Genomic DNA, 15,933 nt, shown 5'->3' with positions numbered 1-15,933 from the left:
CCTGAAGTGAAATGATCGACTGCAAACCCGACTGCAAACCGCCCCAGTGCATGCTGAAGGTCCTGGTTTGAAGAAGCCAACAGGACAACATCATCCGCAAAAAGCAGAGATGAAATCCTGTGGTTCCCAAACAGGATTCCTTCCGGCCCCTGGCTGCGCCTAGAAATTCTGTCCATAAAAATTATGAACAGAACCGGTGACAAAGGGCAGCCCTGACAGAGTCCAACATGCACTGGGAACAGGTCTGACTTACTGCCGGCAATGCGAACCAGACTCCTGCTCCGTTCGTACAGGGACCGGACAGCCCTTAGCAAAGAGCCCCGAACCCCATACTCCCGAAGCACCCCCCACAGAATACCACGGGGGACACGGTCGAATGCCTTCTCCAGATCCACAAAGCACATGTGGACTGGTTGGGCAAACTCCCATGAACCCTCGAGCACCCTATGAAGGGTATAGAGCTTGGGAACTGCCAACTGTGTTTGGGAACCACAGGATTTCATCTCTGCTTTTTGCGGATGATGTTGTCCTGTTGGCTTCTTCAAACCAGGACCTTCAGCATGCACTGGGGCGGTTTGCAGTCGAGTGTGAAGCGGCTGGGATGAGAATCAGCACCTCCAAGTCCGAGGCCATGGTTCTCGACCGGAAAAGGGTGGCTTGCCCTCTCCAGGTTGGTGGAGAAGTCCTGCCTCAAGTGGAGGAGTTTAAGTATCTCGGGATCTTGTTCATGAGTGAGGGAAGGATGGAGCGTGAGATCGACAGGCGGATCGGTGCAGTCTCCGCAGTGATGCGGTCGCTTTACCGGTCCGTCGTGGTGAAGAAGGAGCTGAGCCAAAAGGCGAAGCTCTCAATTTACCGGTCGATCTACGTTCCGACTCTCACCTATGGTCATGAGCTTTGGGTAATGACAGAAAGAACAAGATCGCGGATACAAGCGGCTGAAATGAGTTTCCTTCGCAGGGTGGCTGGGCGCTCCCTTAGAGATAGGGTGAGAAGCACAGTCACTCGGGAGGAGCTCGGAGTAGAGCCGCTGCTCCTCCACATCGAGAGGAACCAGCTGAGGTGGCTCGGGCATCTTTTTCGGATGCCTCCTGGACGCCTCCCTGGGGAGGTGTTCCAGGCGTGTCCCCCCGGGAGGAGGCCCCGGGGAAGACCCAGGACACGCTGGAGGGACTATGTCTCTCGGCTGGCCTGGGAACGCCTCGGTGTTCTTCCCGAGGAGCTGGCCGAGGTGTCTGGGGAAAGGGAAGTTTGGGCTTCCATGCTTAGACTGCTGCCTCCGCGACCCGGTCCTGGATAAGCGGAAGAAGACGAGACGAGACGACGAGACGAAGTGAAATGATCACTGCAAAGTCTGGAGTATTCTGTTGGCTCCCAATCCTGTCTCTTCACAGCTGTAATCCCTCTTGTTTGGGTCAGTAGTAAACCGGTAGTGATGTGTCGGTCGCGAACGATCTGGTTCAAAGAGCCGGCTCTTTGAAGTGAACGACGGGAGCCGGCTCTTCGGTGGGAGCCGAGTTTGGGAGCCGAAAGAGCCGGCTCCTTATAGTAAGAAGAGCCAAAAGAGCCGGCTCCCGAAAAAGAGCCGAAATTCCCATCACTAGAAACCGGTAAAAGGAGCGTCGTGCACGCTGTCCCTGTCTGTTGTGGCAGCCCACAGCACAACAAGCAAACACCATGGTTATTTATAGAGTGCTTACTGACAAATTAATCTATTCTAGGTGTCTGTAACACATTTTTTTTCAAGCCAGTTCTCCCTCTCTGTCTGCAGCGTTAGTATGTAGCTTGACGTTCAAAATGGCGGACACCGGGGCGTCACATGACCCTGTGACGTCAGGTGAAATACCTCAATACATTCTCACTCTGACCAATTCACAACTTGATCCGCTCCAATTTGCATATCAAAGCCATAAAGGCGTCGACGATGCCAAAGCCTTCATCATCGACACTATCCACAGACACCTGGAGCTTCCCAATACCTCCGCCAGACTCCTGTTTGCAGATTTCTCCTCGGCCTTTAATACCCTGCAACCGCATATTCTGGCAGACAGACTCCACCGGAACTTCAACATGAGCAGCCAGCTCATCCTCTGGATCCTGGACTTTCTAACCAACCGAACCCAGCGTGTCCGGATTAACAATAACCTGTCTGATCTCCTCACCACCTCCACTGGCTCCCCACAAGGCTGTGTGCTTTCTCCGCTGCTCTTCATTCTGTACACTGATGAGTGCAGATCAACGTACCCCAACTGTCACCTGGTTAAGTTTGCTGATGACACAGCTCTCCTGTCCCTCCTGTCTGGCCTTCCCTCCATCATGGACCCGCTCTTCAGCAGTTCGTAGAGTGGTGTGACTCTTCCTGCCTGGAGTTGAATGTTAGTAAAACTAAGGAGATGGTGGTGACCTTCTCCAGCAGCCAAAGGGAACTGGCGGTGGCTGTCACCACTATGGTCCACGGTTTTCAGGTCGAGACAGTTGAGGAATATAAATACCTGGGAACCATTCTGGACTGCCAACTGAGGTTCTCTTCCAACACAGAAGGGATCCTGAGGAAGTGCCACCAGAGGATGTACCTACTAAGGAAACTGAACTCTTTTTCTGTCAGTCAAAACATCTTGTTGACATTCTATTATACATTCATTGAAAGTGTTTTAGCTTTTTCTATATGCTGTTGGTATTACTCCATTACTGTACAGGATAGGAACCGCCTGCATAATATTGTCAAGGTGTGTTCTAAGATTATTGGACTTCCTGCTCGCCACCTGAATACTGTGTACGAGCAGTAGGCTAGCGGCCTGGCTCGTCGAATTCTTAAGGACTCGACTCATGCTTTGTTCCCGGCATTTGAGCAGCTGCCATCTGGTCGCAGGTTCCGCTGTCCGGCCTGTAAGGCCCAGAGGAGGAGAGCAACCTTTGTTCCAAGTGTTATTCTCCTCCTGAACTCTAAGAAGTCTAAGACAGTTATAATAACTTAAGTCTTCTGTACAATACTCTAGTGCAATATCACATGTCCTGATGTGCAATATTACAATATCACGTCACTTTAACTACAATGTCACTGTAATCAAATTGCCATTTTAATTTTATCCACGCGTCATTTTATTTATTTGCCATATTTTATCTGCTGCCTTTTTTAAATTAATTAATTTATTTATTTTTCTTTTACTTTGTTACTGGCAACAGGCCTCCTCTCATCTCATTATCTCTAGCCGCTTTATCCTTCTACAGGGTCGCAGGCAAACTGGAGTCTATCCCAGCTGACTATGGGTGAAAGGCGGGGTACACCCTGGACAAGTCGCCAGGTCATCACAGGGCTGACACATAGACACAGACAACCATTCACACTCACATTCACACCTGCGGTCAATTTTAGAGTCACCAGTTAACCTAACCTGCATGTCTTTGGACTGTGGGGGGAAATCGGAGCACCCGGAGGAAACCCACGCGGACACGGGGAGAACATGCAAACTCCTCACAGAAAGGCCCTCACCGGCCACGGGGCTCGAACCCAGACCTTCTTGCTGTGAGGCGACAGCGCTAACCACTACACCACCGTGCCGCTGGCAACAGGCTTGCCATTGTATTGCCATTGTATATTGTACATAATACGCTGTTTTTTTTCCCCACCCATTTTTGTGATTTTATTCTTTTTGTGATTTTATTTTCTTGCTTTTTTAATGTACCGCTCTTCGCCCTTCTAATTGCCCTTCGGGGATTATATGAACTGTAAATGAATTACTGTGCACCTTCATTCTCAGTTAATAGGCTGTTAGTGCATAGCCACACCCACATTTGTGTATATAGAATCTAAAACGGAATATCATTTACACACTTGTTTAGCTGGAGCCCAGTGAACCAACCTGCTAACACGATATTATATATTAAACGTGACCTTGACTGATCACGCTGCGTCGGCGCTGGAGTACGAGGTCTCGCGCGGCTGTCGAGGGCGTGGGGCTGTAGTAGCCCTGACGTCATTGCACATCAGCTATTAATAAAGGGGCGCGCGGCAGCGTAGTGTCCTCCTCAGTTAGAGCAGGAAGGGCTGCGGTTGCGTGCACTTAAAAAAAAAAAATCATCATTTAAACTTGAGGAATTGACACGACGGGACGGGGTTGAAAAAAAAAAAAAAAAAGGCTGCACACTTCACATGTAGCCGTCTGTTTTACCGTCGCTCACTGGCTGTTGAGACGTAAAAAAAAAACAAACCACAATGGCTTCGTCCGGTGAGGACGCAGATGAGCAGACGGCGTTGACCCCAAAGCTCAAGGCTCTCCCAGGCGTTTTTACGGTTCTACGGTAGCGCGCGCAGTGGTATGAATGAATGAGAGCTGCAGAGCGCAAAGATGTCGGTAGCACTGCTGAAGATCGGCGTGGTGCTTAGCACGATGGCCATGATCACCAACTGGATGTCGCAGACGCTCCCATCACTCGTGGGCCTCAACGGCACGGCGCTGAGCGCGGCGCGGAGTGTTTACCCACACCGAAGCATAGGAGTAAGTGCGCGAACCTATCCCCTTTCTCAACAAAGATCTCTCTCTCTCTCTCTCTCTCTCTCTCTCGTGTATCCCAGGGTGGCTGCGCTTTGTGTCCATGTGCCTTTTTTTCTTTGTATTGTTTCTTTCAAAGTGGCTATGTGTCTCCGGATTTATCAACAGAAGCTGGTCTCTTTGGATGTGCACTGCGGTTCATTTGTGCTTCTTTTTATCGGGCATGGAAAGGCTGAGTGTTTGTAAGGCTGGAGACTTCCACAAGGTTTCTCTAGCTAGGAAAGAAAATAGCAGAGTTTCATTTGACCAGTTATGAACACTTATAAGTATAGCATAAAATAGCATAAATGATAGCTATATGTTAAAAGTAATACGTAGTACGACCAGTTATGGGCAATGTATTCGATTTTACTTTTCACACAGCCAGTATGTTATCACCACAGATGTGCCCAGAGTGTAGTCGATGTCGAGCTATGTGTAAGCTGTACCTGCAGATGTTTTTTTCTAAATTGCCCATAGGTGTGAATGTGTGTGAGTGCTCAGAAAGGAACAAGCCACCGTACTGCTACAATTCTGGCTAAGCCAACTAAATATGGCTCCCCTCAAGTATGCTTCTTAATTGATCAGTTAAAATGTACGACTGTACATACTTGATTTGTCATTGACAATGTGTGCAATTCATTCTAACAGTCTAAATAGATTAAGCCATTAACAGTCATTCCCACACTGTAAAAAATTTGTTGTTTTAACTTGGTTAGTGCAAGGGCTGCCTTAAAATTGAGTTCACTGAAATTAATATAGTAAGTTCATAACAGGGTGGCATGGTGGTGTAGTGGTTAGCGCTGTCGCCTCACAGCAAGAAGGTCCGGGTTCAAGCCCCGTGGCCGACGAGGGCTTTTCTGTGTGGAGTTTGCATGTTCTCCCTGTCTCTGTGTGGGTTTCCTCCGGGTGCTCCGGTTTCCCCCACAGTCCAAAGACATGCAGGCTAGGTTAACTGGTGACTCTAAATTGACTGTAGGTGTGAATGGGAGTGTGAATGGTTGTCTGTGTCAGCCCTGTGATGACCTGGCGACTTGTCCAGGGTGTACCCCACCTTTCGCCCGTAGTCAGTTGGGATAGGCTCCAGCTTGCCTGCGACCCTGTAGAACAGGATAAAGCGGCTAGAGATAATGAGATGAGATAAAGTTCACAACAATTTAACTTACTATGTGAATTTCAATGAACTAAATTTTAAGGCAGCCCTTGCACTAACTTTTTAAGTTAAAACAAATCATTTTTTGCAGTGCATAAATATTTGGACATTGACAAACTTATTGTTAATGTAGGTGTCTACTACAGTATATTTGAGTTGAAATTAAATAATTTCCCTTAAAAGTAAACAAGCAGATAAAAAGCTCGAGTTGCTTTCAAGTGTACCATTTGGAATTTGTTGCTGGAAACTCTATCTCAGTAGGAATTCTCAGGAGTAGTCACTGCCACTGAAGCAAGCTATCATTTGCCTGAAAAATCAAAACAATCCCATCAAAGATGCAGCAAAATCATTACATGTTGTCAAATCAACAATTAGGTAGATCCTTAAAGAAGGAATGCTCTGGTGAGCTCAAGAACACCAAAAGGACTGGAAGATGACAGAAAACCACAGTGGTGGATGACCAAGAAGAATTCTTTCACTTGATCAACATCCTCCAGGAGGTAGACTTGTGTGTCAAAGTCTACAAACGAGAAATACAGAGAATTTAGCACGTGGAATAAACCTTTTGAACAAGAAGATAAAAAAATGTACAGATGAGGAAAAGATCAACTTGTACCTGAATAATGGGAAGAGAAAAGAATGAGGAAAGTAAGGAATTGTTCATGATCCAAAGTGTGCCACTTCGTTTTATGGAGCAAGCATTTCCCTTATATTTATTGATGATTGCTCATCAAACACAGCAGGACGAATTCTGAAGTGTAAAGTGCTGTATTTCCTACACTGACCCAATTTAGATGTAAATATCCTTACATTACATCTGAAAGTCTGCACTTTGAGCTTCTATTTATTCAATTTTAACTCCAACATAAATAACAGTAACTTTGTTAATGTACAAATATTTGTAGACCTGACTGTATATGAAAGGAAAAATTTACTTTTGGTGTTGGGCAAATAGTTATTATTGTGTAGAAGGGCCAGAAATGTACATCTTGATAGCCTACAATTGAGAATTCTTCCGATATCATACATCACAGTATAACCAGATGTCCCTCAAGAACCTCATTTACTGACAGATAAAATATCTTTAAAGCAAACACAAATTAGAGCAGCCTTTTAACCTAAACATTACAAGTCATTTTTTTTAAATTGTTCAGTCAGAATTCACTATCATCACATTGAGGTGGATTTTGTTTATGCTGCTTTCTCGTGTTTTTATACCAGTATAATGAAATGGATAAAAGCTATACTTCATGAACAGTTACTACAGGTATACTGGCTCTACCATAATCTTGTCTACTACTATTACATTGAAACATGGCAGGTAAGCTGACCTGACAAGACAAAACCTATAAACTTTTTGCTGTAAATTTATAGTAAAATACTGGCAGATAAGCTGCCATGGTAGTTTTACAGGCCTACTACTGTAATAAACATTTACAGCAGGGGTTGTTATCCAAATATTTTCCATCATTGACTACTTTCTCGTTATCTATAATGCTTTGTGCCTTGGGGGGGGAACAAAATATAAAGAAACTCAAATATGCCCTTGCACACTGACCATAATCTTTCAAATTTAAATCTCCCTAAAACCTTCAAAGAACTGTCAAAACTAACTAAACCAAAGCTTAAAGAAATCTGCAAAGCCTCTTCTGTGGACTTCAAGAAATCAATCGGTAAAAAAGCGCTTATAAATATTGTATCGAGCGCTTTGAACACCTCTACTTCAGGTGATTGTCAGCAGCCTTCTTTATATGTCAACACGGGTGTTCCAAAAATTACTTACCTGCAGAAGTTAAGATTGGCAGAAGAGCTGAGAAAGGTCAACACTTCATAGAAGTATCCACAGTGAAATCATTTTTGCTGGGTGCTGGTTATATCAAGAAAGCCGTAAGAAAATGCAAAACGTTTCGTGCATGGGAACACAAGCAAGGAATTCACTGTCAAGTAAGTATTGCAAATACAGCAGAATTGTCATTTCTTTTTAAGTTGATTTTTTATTTCCTTCACTCTGATTTTCCTCGCTCATATGCTACCAGATTATGACAACCTTTGGGCTGTTCAAGGAAGCTGTTAGGACTATAGGGTCAAATACTAAATTCAATCAACCTACATGAACACTAAAAGGGGAAGTACATGTAAGCTTATTTACACTGCATCATTTGTGCTTTTGTTTTGGGAGTTGATCCTTCAATAAAGTTGTCTTTCAGTACTTTGTCCTTGTTTTTAGATTTTTTTTTTCACTTCTTATGACTAAACACAGATGGAGGGGCTGTAAGCTTCGTGACTTGGATCATCAGACTTGATTCCACCACTGAAGTGTGCAGAGCAGTCGTGTGTTGTCAGTGTAAAATTGACGGCCAATTCTGTTTTTAACCACACTTTGACACTTGGCTTCTTTAGGTATTCTATAAGACTTTAAATCAGGAAAAGCCATTTTTCCCCATGTGAATGCGAAGAAATGACTGAGGTTATCTGACCTGGTAAACAAATATAGCACCTGGTTACCCCTCCAAGGCACAAAGCGTTATGGGTATGTGAAAGTCAATTGACTGAATTTTTTTTTTTTTTTAATGTTGATGGAAAAATCTGAAGGCCATCTATCATTTTGACAGATTAGAACAGAAGCCACACTTCATGTGCTTGCAGGTTGAGTTTAATTCAGTTAATTTCTTGTAAATGGTTTGTTCATATTTTAATTCTAATTGTCTAATTCTGTAAAATTGCATTGTTGATATTTGCTTATTTGGGCACAATGGCCAGTGTTTTAGTGCCCTCTGCTGTCACTGCAGAAAAATTGTGACCGCAAGGTCAGGGTCTGTATATCTCCCCCCCCCCCCCCCCCCCCCCCCCCATGCCCTTATACAGTGGTGCTTGAAAGTTTGTGAACCCTTTGGAATTTTCTATATTTCTGCATAAATATGGCCTAAAACATCATCAGATTTTCACACAAGTCCTAAACGTAGATAAAGAGAACCCAGTTAAACAAATGAGACAAAAATATTATACTTGGTCATTTATTTATTGAGGAAAATGATCCAATATTACATATCTGTGAGTGGCAAAAGTATGTGAACCTTTGCTTTCAGTATCTGGTGTGACCCCCTTGTGCAGCAATAACTGCAACTAAATGTTTCCGGTAACTGTTGATCAGTCCTGCACACTGGCTTGGAGGAATTTTAGCCCGTTCCTCCAGACAGAACAGCTTCAACTCTGGGATGTTGGTGGGTTTCCTCACATGAACTGCTTGCTTCAGGTCCTTCCACAACATTTCGATTGGATTAAGGTCAGGACTTTGACTTGGTCATTCCAAAACATTAACTTTATTCTTCTTTAACCATTCTTTGGTAGAACGACTTGTGTGCTTAGGGTCGTCGTCTTGCTGCATGACCCACCTTCTCTTGAGATTCAGTTCATAGACAGATGTCCTGACATTTTCCTTTAGAATTTGCTGGTATAATTCAGAATTCATTGTTCCATCAATGATGGCAAGCCGTCCTGGCCCAGATGCAGCAAAACAGACCCAAACCATGATACTACCACCACCATGTTTCACAGATGGGATAAGGTTCTTATGCTGGAATGCAGTGCTTTCCTTTCTCCAAACATAACACTTCTCATTTAAACCAAAAAGTTCTATTTTGGTCTCGTCCGTCCACAAAACATTTTTCCAATAGCCTTCTGGCTTATCCACGTGATCTTTAGCAAACTGCAGATGAGCAGCAATGTTCTTTTTGGAGAGCAGTGGCTTTCTCCTTGCAACCCTGCCATGCACACCATTGTTGTTCAGTGTTCTCCTGATGGTGGACTCATGAACATTAACATTAGCCAATGTGAGAGAGGCCTTCAGTTGCTTAGAAGTTACCCTGGGGTCCTTTGTGACTTTCCCGACTATTACACGCCTTGCTCTTGGAGTGATCTTTGTTGGTCGACCAATCCTGGGGAGGGTAACAATGGTCTTGAATTTCCTCCATTTGTACACAATCTGTCTGACTGTGGATTGGTGGAGTCCAAACTCTTTGGAGATGGTTTTGTAACCTTTTCCAGCCTGATGAGCATCAACAACACTTTTTCTGAGGTTCTCAGAAATCTCCTTTGTTCGTGCTATGATACACTTCCACAAACATGTGTTGTGAAGATCAGACTTTGATAGATCCATGTTCTTTCAATAAAACAGGGTGCCCACTCACACCTGATTTCAATCAATGGGATGACAAACACCTGACTCTAATTTCACCTTCAAATTAACTGCTAAACCTAGAGGTTCACATACTTTTGCCACTCACAGATATGTAATATTGGATCATTTTCCTCAATAAATAAATGACCAAGTATAATATTTTTGTCTCATTTGTTTAACTGGGTTCTCTTTATCTACTTTTAGGACTTGTGTGAAAATTTGATGATGTTTTAGGTCATATTTATGCAGAAATATAGAAAATTCTAAAGGGTTCACAAACTTTCAAGCACCACTGTATGCATAATCTGTAAATTAGTTCTGTCAGCCTATATTAATTATTTTTGTGATTGAGTTTTTGAAAACTAAATACTATGAAATGTCTTATTAAAATAACACTGGGGAACACAGTTTTTGTTGAGTTAGGTCTGACAGCTGTTTTTAACTAATTTTTGGGTGTGGAATCCAAAACTGATCTCGGTTTTTCTCCATGTCAAGTTTTTGAACTGTAGGATCCCTGTTTTCTTAAATATGAAAAATACTGTACTTAACAGATATGTGCTTGTTTTATAAACAAAATTTATAAATATTGACATACAATGAAATATGAAAGAAACGGGCATGACTGCAATGTTTATTTAACACTGTTTTTACAAAGGATATGGCTACTGTAATTATAATTGTGTGCAAGAAGAAACCTTTATTTGTCACATGCACACTTCAAACACAGTGAAATTCATCCTCTGCATTTAACCCATCTGAAGCAGTGAACACACGCACGCACTCAGAGCAGTGGGCAGCCACACCAGAGCACCCGGGGAGCAGTCAGGTACCTTGTTCAAGGGCACCTCAGCCCAAGGCCGCCCCATGTTAACCTAACTGCATGTCTTTGGATTGTGGGGGAAACCGGAGCACCCGGAGAGAACATGCAAACTCCACGCAGAAAGGCCCTCGTCGGCCGCTGGGTTCGAAACTGGAATCTTCTTGCTGTGAGGCAACCGTGCTAACCACTACACCACCGTGCCACCCGTGCAAGTAGTTAAGGTAAAAATTTGAGGACTTGAGGACTATCGCATTTGATGCTCCAAGTCAGCCATCATATGTACATCCCATCTATCCTGATAACGTTCTTCCATAACCTTCAAATAGTCTTACTACAGCTAATCAGCGGAATTTTGCTTATCTGGAGGGTAAGCTGTGGAGAGAGAACTTGACGTGCTAGAAAAAAACTGACTACAATTTTGGAATCAGCATGCCAATTTTAGTTTTAATCAGCATAAAAATCTAACTCAACAGAATTTTTTTTTTTCGAATTGTTCCCCAGTGTAATAGATTGACAGCATTTTTATGACAATCAAAATAACAATGAATCTAATGCAGCTCTGATTTACAGTACATTACCAAATACAGTATCCTACTATAATATGTAAGTAGTAAACTGTCTATAGCAATACATTATATTTTTACAAGGGAACTACTGATTTTCCCACTGTACTTATAGATTGAATTATTTGTCACTTAATAATTCAACAAATAAACAGAATTAAAAATATCATTTCCATAACAGCAGGAGCAATAGGAAATTAAAGCCGCAAGCGGCCTTGACGGGCCCTCGCGCCAGCGGCCAAGGGGGGCGGGGGCATGCGTCCCCGCGAAATACCTTCCACAGCTTCTTCGCCAAGAGACATTACTCCCACAATGGCGACAAAGCACAGAATTGGACACATGGCAACAATAGGGTCTCGCACTGTACGGTGCTCGGGGCCTAATAATAATAATAATAATAATAATAATAATCCTTCAAAAACAATAGGGTCTCGCACTGAACGGTGCTCGGGCCCTAATAATAATAATAATAATAATAACTAGAAACTATATGCCAAGCAGGCACCTTAATGCGAGAGGCAAAAATCACAACACGTTAGGGGGCGCTATAGAGGCCCTGAGGCCCGCCTGGATCTGGGCTTCTGGTTCTCAGTAGCGGTGGCAGTCTAAGAAAAAGGAGCCAAATTTCGTGCGTTGTCGACCATGGCAAGCGCCCCAATAAGGGTCTTGTAAAGAGTTTGCTTGCCAAGTTTGACAAATCAGAAGCTGCAATATCATTTCTGCCATAACCAGCACCCCCAGGGGCGAAAGTGCACAAAATTTGGCGGACATGTCAGGTGAGCTATGAAGAGTTTGCGTATGAAGTTTGATGACAATTGAGTAAATAGAAGATGAGATATAGATTTTTGAAGAATAAATTTTTTGGTTTTTCCCATGTCAGTAGGTGGTGCTATGCTGTACATGAGCGATTATGAGTTGGAGAAATAAGTGTCTACAACAGCAACGCACTATCACAAGGTAGTGGTGTGAAGGAAAAGCATTATGGAATTATTTACCAAAAACCCGTTTTGGAGCAATTGCGTCGGCCAAAAACAGCGCCCCCCATGGACGAAAATTCCCCAAATGTGGTATACATGACATGGGAGGTAGGAAGAGGGTGGCCGTGAAGTTTGACCAAATTTGAGGAAAGATTGGATGTTTTGCCCAAAAATAGCGCCCCCAGTGGCGAAATATCACAGAAATTGGGTAACATGTCAGAAGCCCAATGAGTGATTTGCGTGTGAAGTATGAGCAGTTTTGAGCAATTAGAAGATTTGTTATGAATTTTTAAGCATGTAAAATTTTGCATTGAAAATTGATTGACGTATAACTTCTGAATGGTTTATGCTACGTGAAACGTATTTAGTAACTTTTGTCAGCCATGTCTGTAGATGATGTGTATCAATTTTGGTGACATTCCTATGAACGGTCTAGGAGGAGTTGCGCCGTCTTCGTGGCCATGCATTTCGCACAAAAGTGAAATTACCTCACTTCCTGTTGGGCGTGGCTAATGCATTGGCATTACATTTTTGTCCGGCTTAGTGAGATACATATGCGTACCAAATGGCATGCCACTACTACAAACTACATGGCAACCAGGCACCTTAATGCGGGAGACCAAAATCACAACGACTTAGGGGGCGCTATAGAGGCCCTGAGCCCCGGCCAAGTTTGGGCTTTTGGTTCTGAGTAGCGGTGGCAATTCTCGGAACTGGTGCCAAATTTCGTGCGTTTTCGCCCATGGCAAGCGCCCTGAAAATGGCCCAACAGCGGAGAAAAATGAAGAAGAAGAAGAATAGTGAACTCTTACAAGAACAATAGGGCCTTCGCCCATTCGGGCTCGGGCCCTAATAAGCATACTTTTGAGTTTTAAACCCGTCCATCCATTATCTGTAGCTGCTTATCCTGTTCTACAGGGTTGCAGGAAAACTGGAGCCTATCCCTGCTGACTATGAACAAGAGGCGGGGTACACCCTGGACAAGTTGCCAGGTCATCGCAGAAGAGCAAAACAATTGTTTTTTTTTTTTTTTTTAAAGTGTATGTAATGCCTCTAAGCCCCACTTTTTTCCTTGTACAAAGCAACAATCATTATGTTGATTGACCATGTGTTTTTGAACCATAGCTGATCCAAAAGGCCATAAATTAATGGAAAATAAGTTCAGCCAATTTTCACGGAATCTGCCGAGACTGAACTGGAAGATCCCGAAGGGGTGTGATGTCACGTGTAACAATTCAGGTATCAATTTCGTTCATGTGTGCTGCAGTGGTTAGACAAGTCTCGATATGGAATCATGTTTTGGAGAGAATTCTGATAGTGATTGGGATTCTTATGTCAGATGAAGGGGCAGATGATTTACCAAGGATATTCCAGAGTAAGTGGTTATCTTTTTGAGCCCCCAAGACGAGAAACTGTCAGTTCATGACAGTCTTCCTCTGTAGCTTGAGATGGATGGATAGAGATGTGCAGAATGTGATCTTGCATGTTTTTCTGAACAAAACTAAAAACAAATTGAGTCTTGCAATATTGCAATCTGAGAGCATTTAACACATTTCAGTTAATTGATTGCATGCACATTTTTCTTCCTGTTAAAGTGCATCAGATATGATGAGATCTGATGTCAAGAGTGGAAAATGTTGCTCATAATCCTGTGTGAGAGAGAATAGGGAATCGATGAACTGTCCAAATGTCAGATCAAATGTCATTTATTAACCAGCAATTCCCATGTGGTTGTTCTGGTAGTAGTGGTGGTGGTGAACACTTGAATCAGATTTATTAGTAGGGGACATGAAATCTGCCTACTTCGTTTGCACAAACTTCACCCACTGTCGCTTTAGATTAGTGTAAAATTTCTTGGAACTTTGAACTGAATGCCCTGTTTGGATGTTCAAATCCAAATGCACAATGCAGTGATTTCCCAGAGTTATTTTTGTAAGATTCCAATATCCGATTTCAGCGAGTAAACGAGCACTGAGTCAGATGAACTGAAATGACCCCAGATAACTGGGGTTCCATGTGTGACATGTGAGATTAGCCCTGAGGCAAGGCTGCATTTTTCCGGGATCTGGAAACTGATTTATTGGCAGTTTTGTGCTTGATGAAAAAATAACATTATTTTTCCCCCTGCTTTATTAATTCATATACACACGCACGCACGCGCGCGCACACACACACACACACACACACACACACTGTATGTATGTATAATTTCACTCTGACACCCAACTTTTGAACATTATTAAAAATGTATTCTCGACAAACGTTTTGGCCTTCAGTGTCATAAAAAACTACATAGTGCTATGGGTGTGGTCTTGTATACAAAATTGTGAATTCTATACACTTCAAAATAAAAAGCAAAGACAAATAAACTAATTACAAAATTTAATAATTACATATTAAAAAGAATACGATTTTTAGATTTGTATTCTTTTCGCTTATTTAACCCATAAGGGGCTAAAGTAAACAATTGCTACATCCAGTACGCTTCCCTATTTAGAAGCACATTGTCTAAACTATCTTGAGCAGCGTTAACTATTGTTTCTATACAAATGAATTCAAAATCATTCAAATTATGGGGAGACTGATTAAAACGTTTGGCTACTTCGCATGTTTTTGTTTTTCATACTAGATTTATGGTTACGAAAACGTACTTTAAACTCTGTAGTACAAGAGCCAACATATTGGAGATTACATTTACGGCAAGTTGCTAAATATATTGTATTGCGGGAAGTACAAGAAAGATGTTGGCGAATTTTGTATTTCCTTCCGGTTACGGAGCTGACAAAGATTTGACTCTGAAAAAGTTATTACATAAATCTCATTATTTGCTACACCTAAAGCAACCTTGTTCATGCCCTTGATTATTGACTTCTGTGTCACCACGCTTGAGTTTAGAAGGTGCCAGAATATCCTTAAGATTTTTAGTCCTTCTAAAAGCCGAAATAACACTACCCTCTGGAAATACCTCTTGCATGAAAGCAGAGGAATGCAAAAAAGCTGAGATTGTTCCACAAAATCTTCCCGATATCCAGAAGGCTAGCAGGCTTTCGTCTAAACGAGGGAACAGGGGCGCTGCGCCCTCTTACTCTTAGCGTGCGCCCCCTTACCGACTCCGTGAAAACATCCCAGCAACACTACGTGACAATGTGTCTGATCATCAAATGCGTTATAATTGCTCCAAAAATATTCCAATCATAGTAGATACACCGCCAGACGGTGCAAAAACAATCCGAATTGGCGTTTTCCAGACTGAGGCGCCATGTTTAGTTGTTTACTTGTCGTGGCTGCTCTCGTGAGATTTGACATGGGTTACATACAAGGTCAGCTGACTTGTAGAGCGAGATTTCTCGAGACTGAATGACCTTTCACCCACCAGCGCGGGAGCTTTTGACAGAAGTAGTTCACGAGTTGTTTTTGTTAACACTTGGGCATTTAAAGATGTCATCCCGCGGCACGAAGCGGAAGAAAGCCAAAGACTGTCCAGGGCAGAAGAAGATTACTCCTTTCTTTTTCAATGTTGACAGACAATTTGTTACAATTTCCCTCTCAGATAGCCTCAATGTCCCATTGGAGCATTTTTCAAAGGCTTTGCACGGCGGGGGGGGGGGCAACCGGTACCATACCCCCCCCCCCCCCCCCGCTCCCTCGCCATGGTGAGCGCCCTCATTCTAAATTTTTCTAGAAAAAACCCTGGCTAGGGTTAAAGTCAGCAAC

The 15,933-nt window shown here is 43.0% G+C and overlaps 1 protein-coding gene across 1 annotated transcript in view; it reads left to right on the top strand.

Annotated features, from left to right (window-relative positions):
- Positions 1-4,346: 4,346 nt before the first annotated feature.
- Positions 4,347-15,933, top strand: part of olfm1b (olfactomedin 1b) — a 255,548-nt gene continuing 243,961 nt past the window's right edge. Inside the window, exon 1 of the mRNA XM_060934849.1 lies at positions 4,347-4,496. Coding sequence (XP_060790832.1) covers positions 4,347-4,496 — 150 coding nt within the window. The remainder of the gene's footprint in view (positions 4,497-15,933) is intronic.

The sequence above is a fragment of the Neoarius graeffei genome, chromosome 12 (assembly GCF_027579695.1).
Source record: "Neoarius graeffei isolate fNeoGra1 chromosome 12, fNeoGra1.pri, whole genome shotgun sequence".
Lineage (NCBI taxonomy): Eukaryota > Metazoa > Chordata > Actinopteri > Siluriformes > Ariidae > Neoarius > Neoarius graeffei.
The sequence above is the reverse complement of the archived record's forward strand: the minus strand, read 5'-3'. Positions and strand labels throughout refer to the sequence as shown.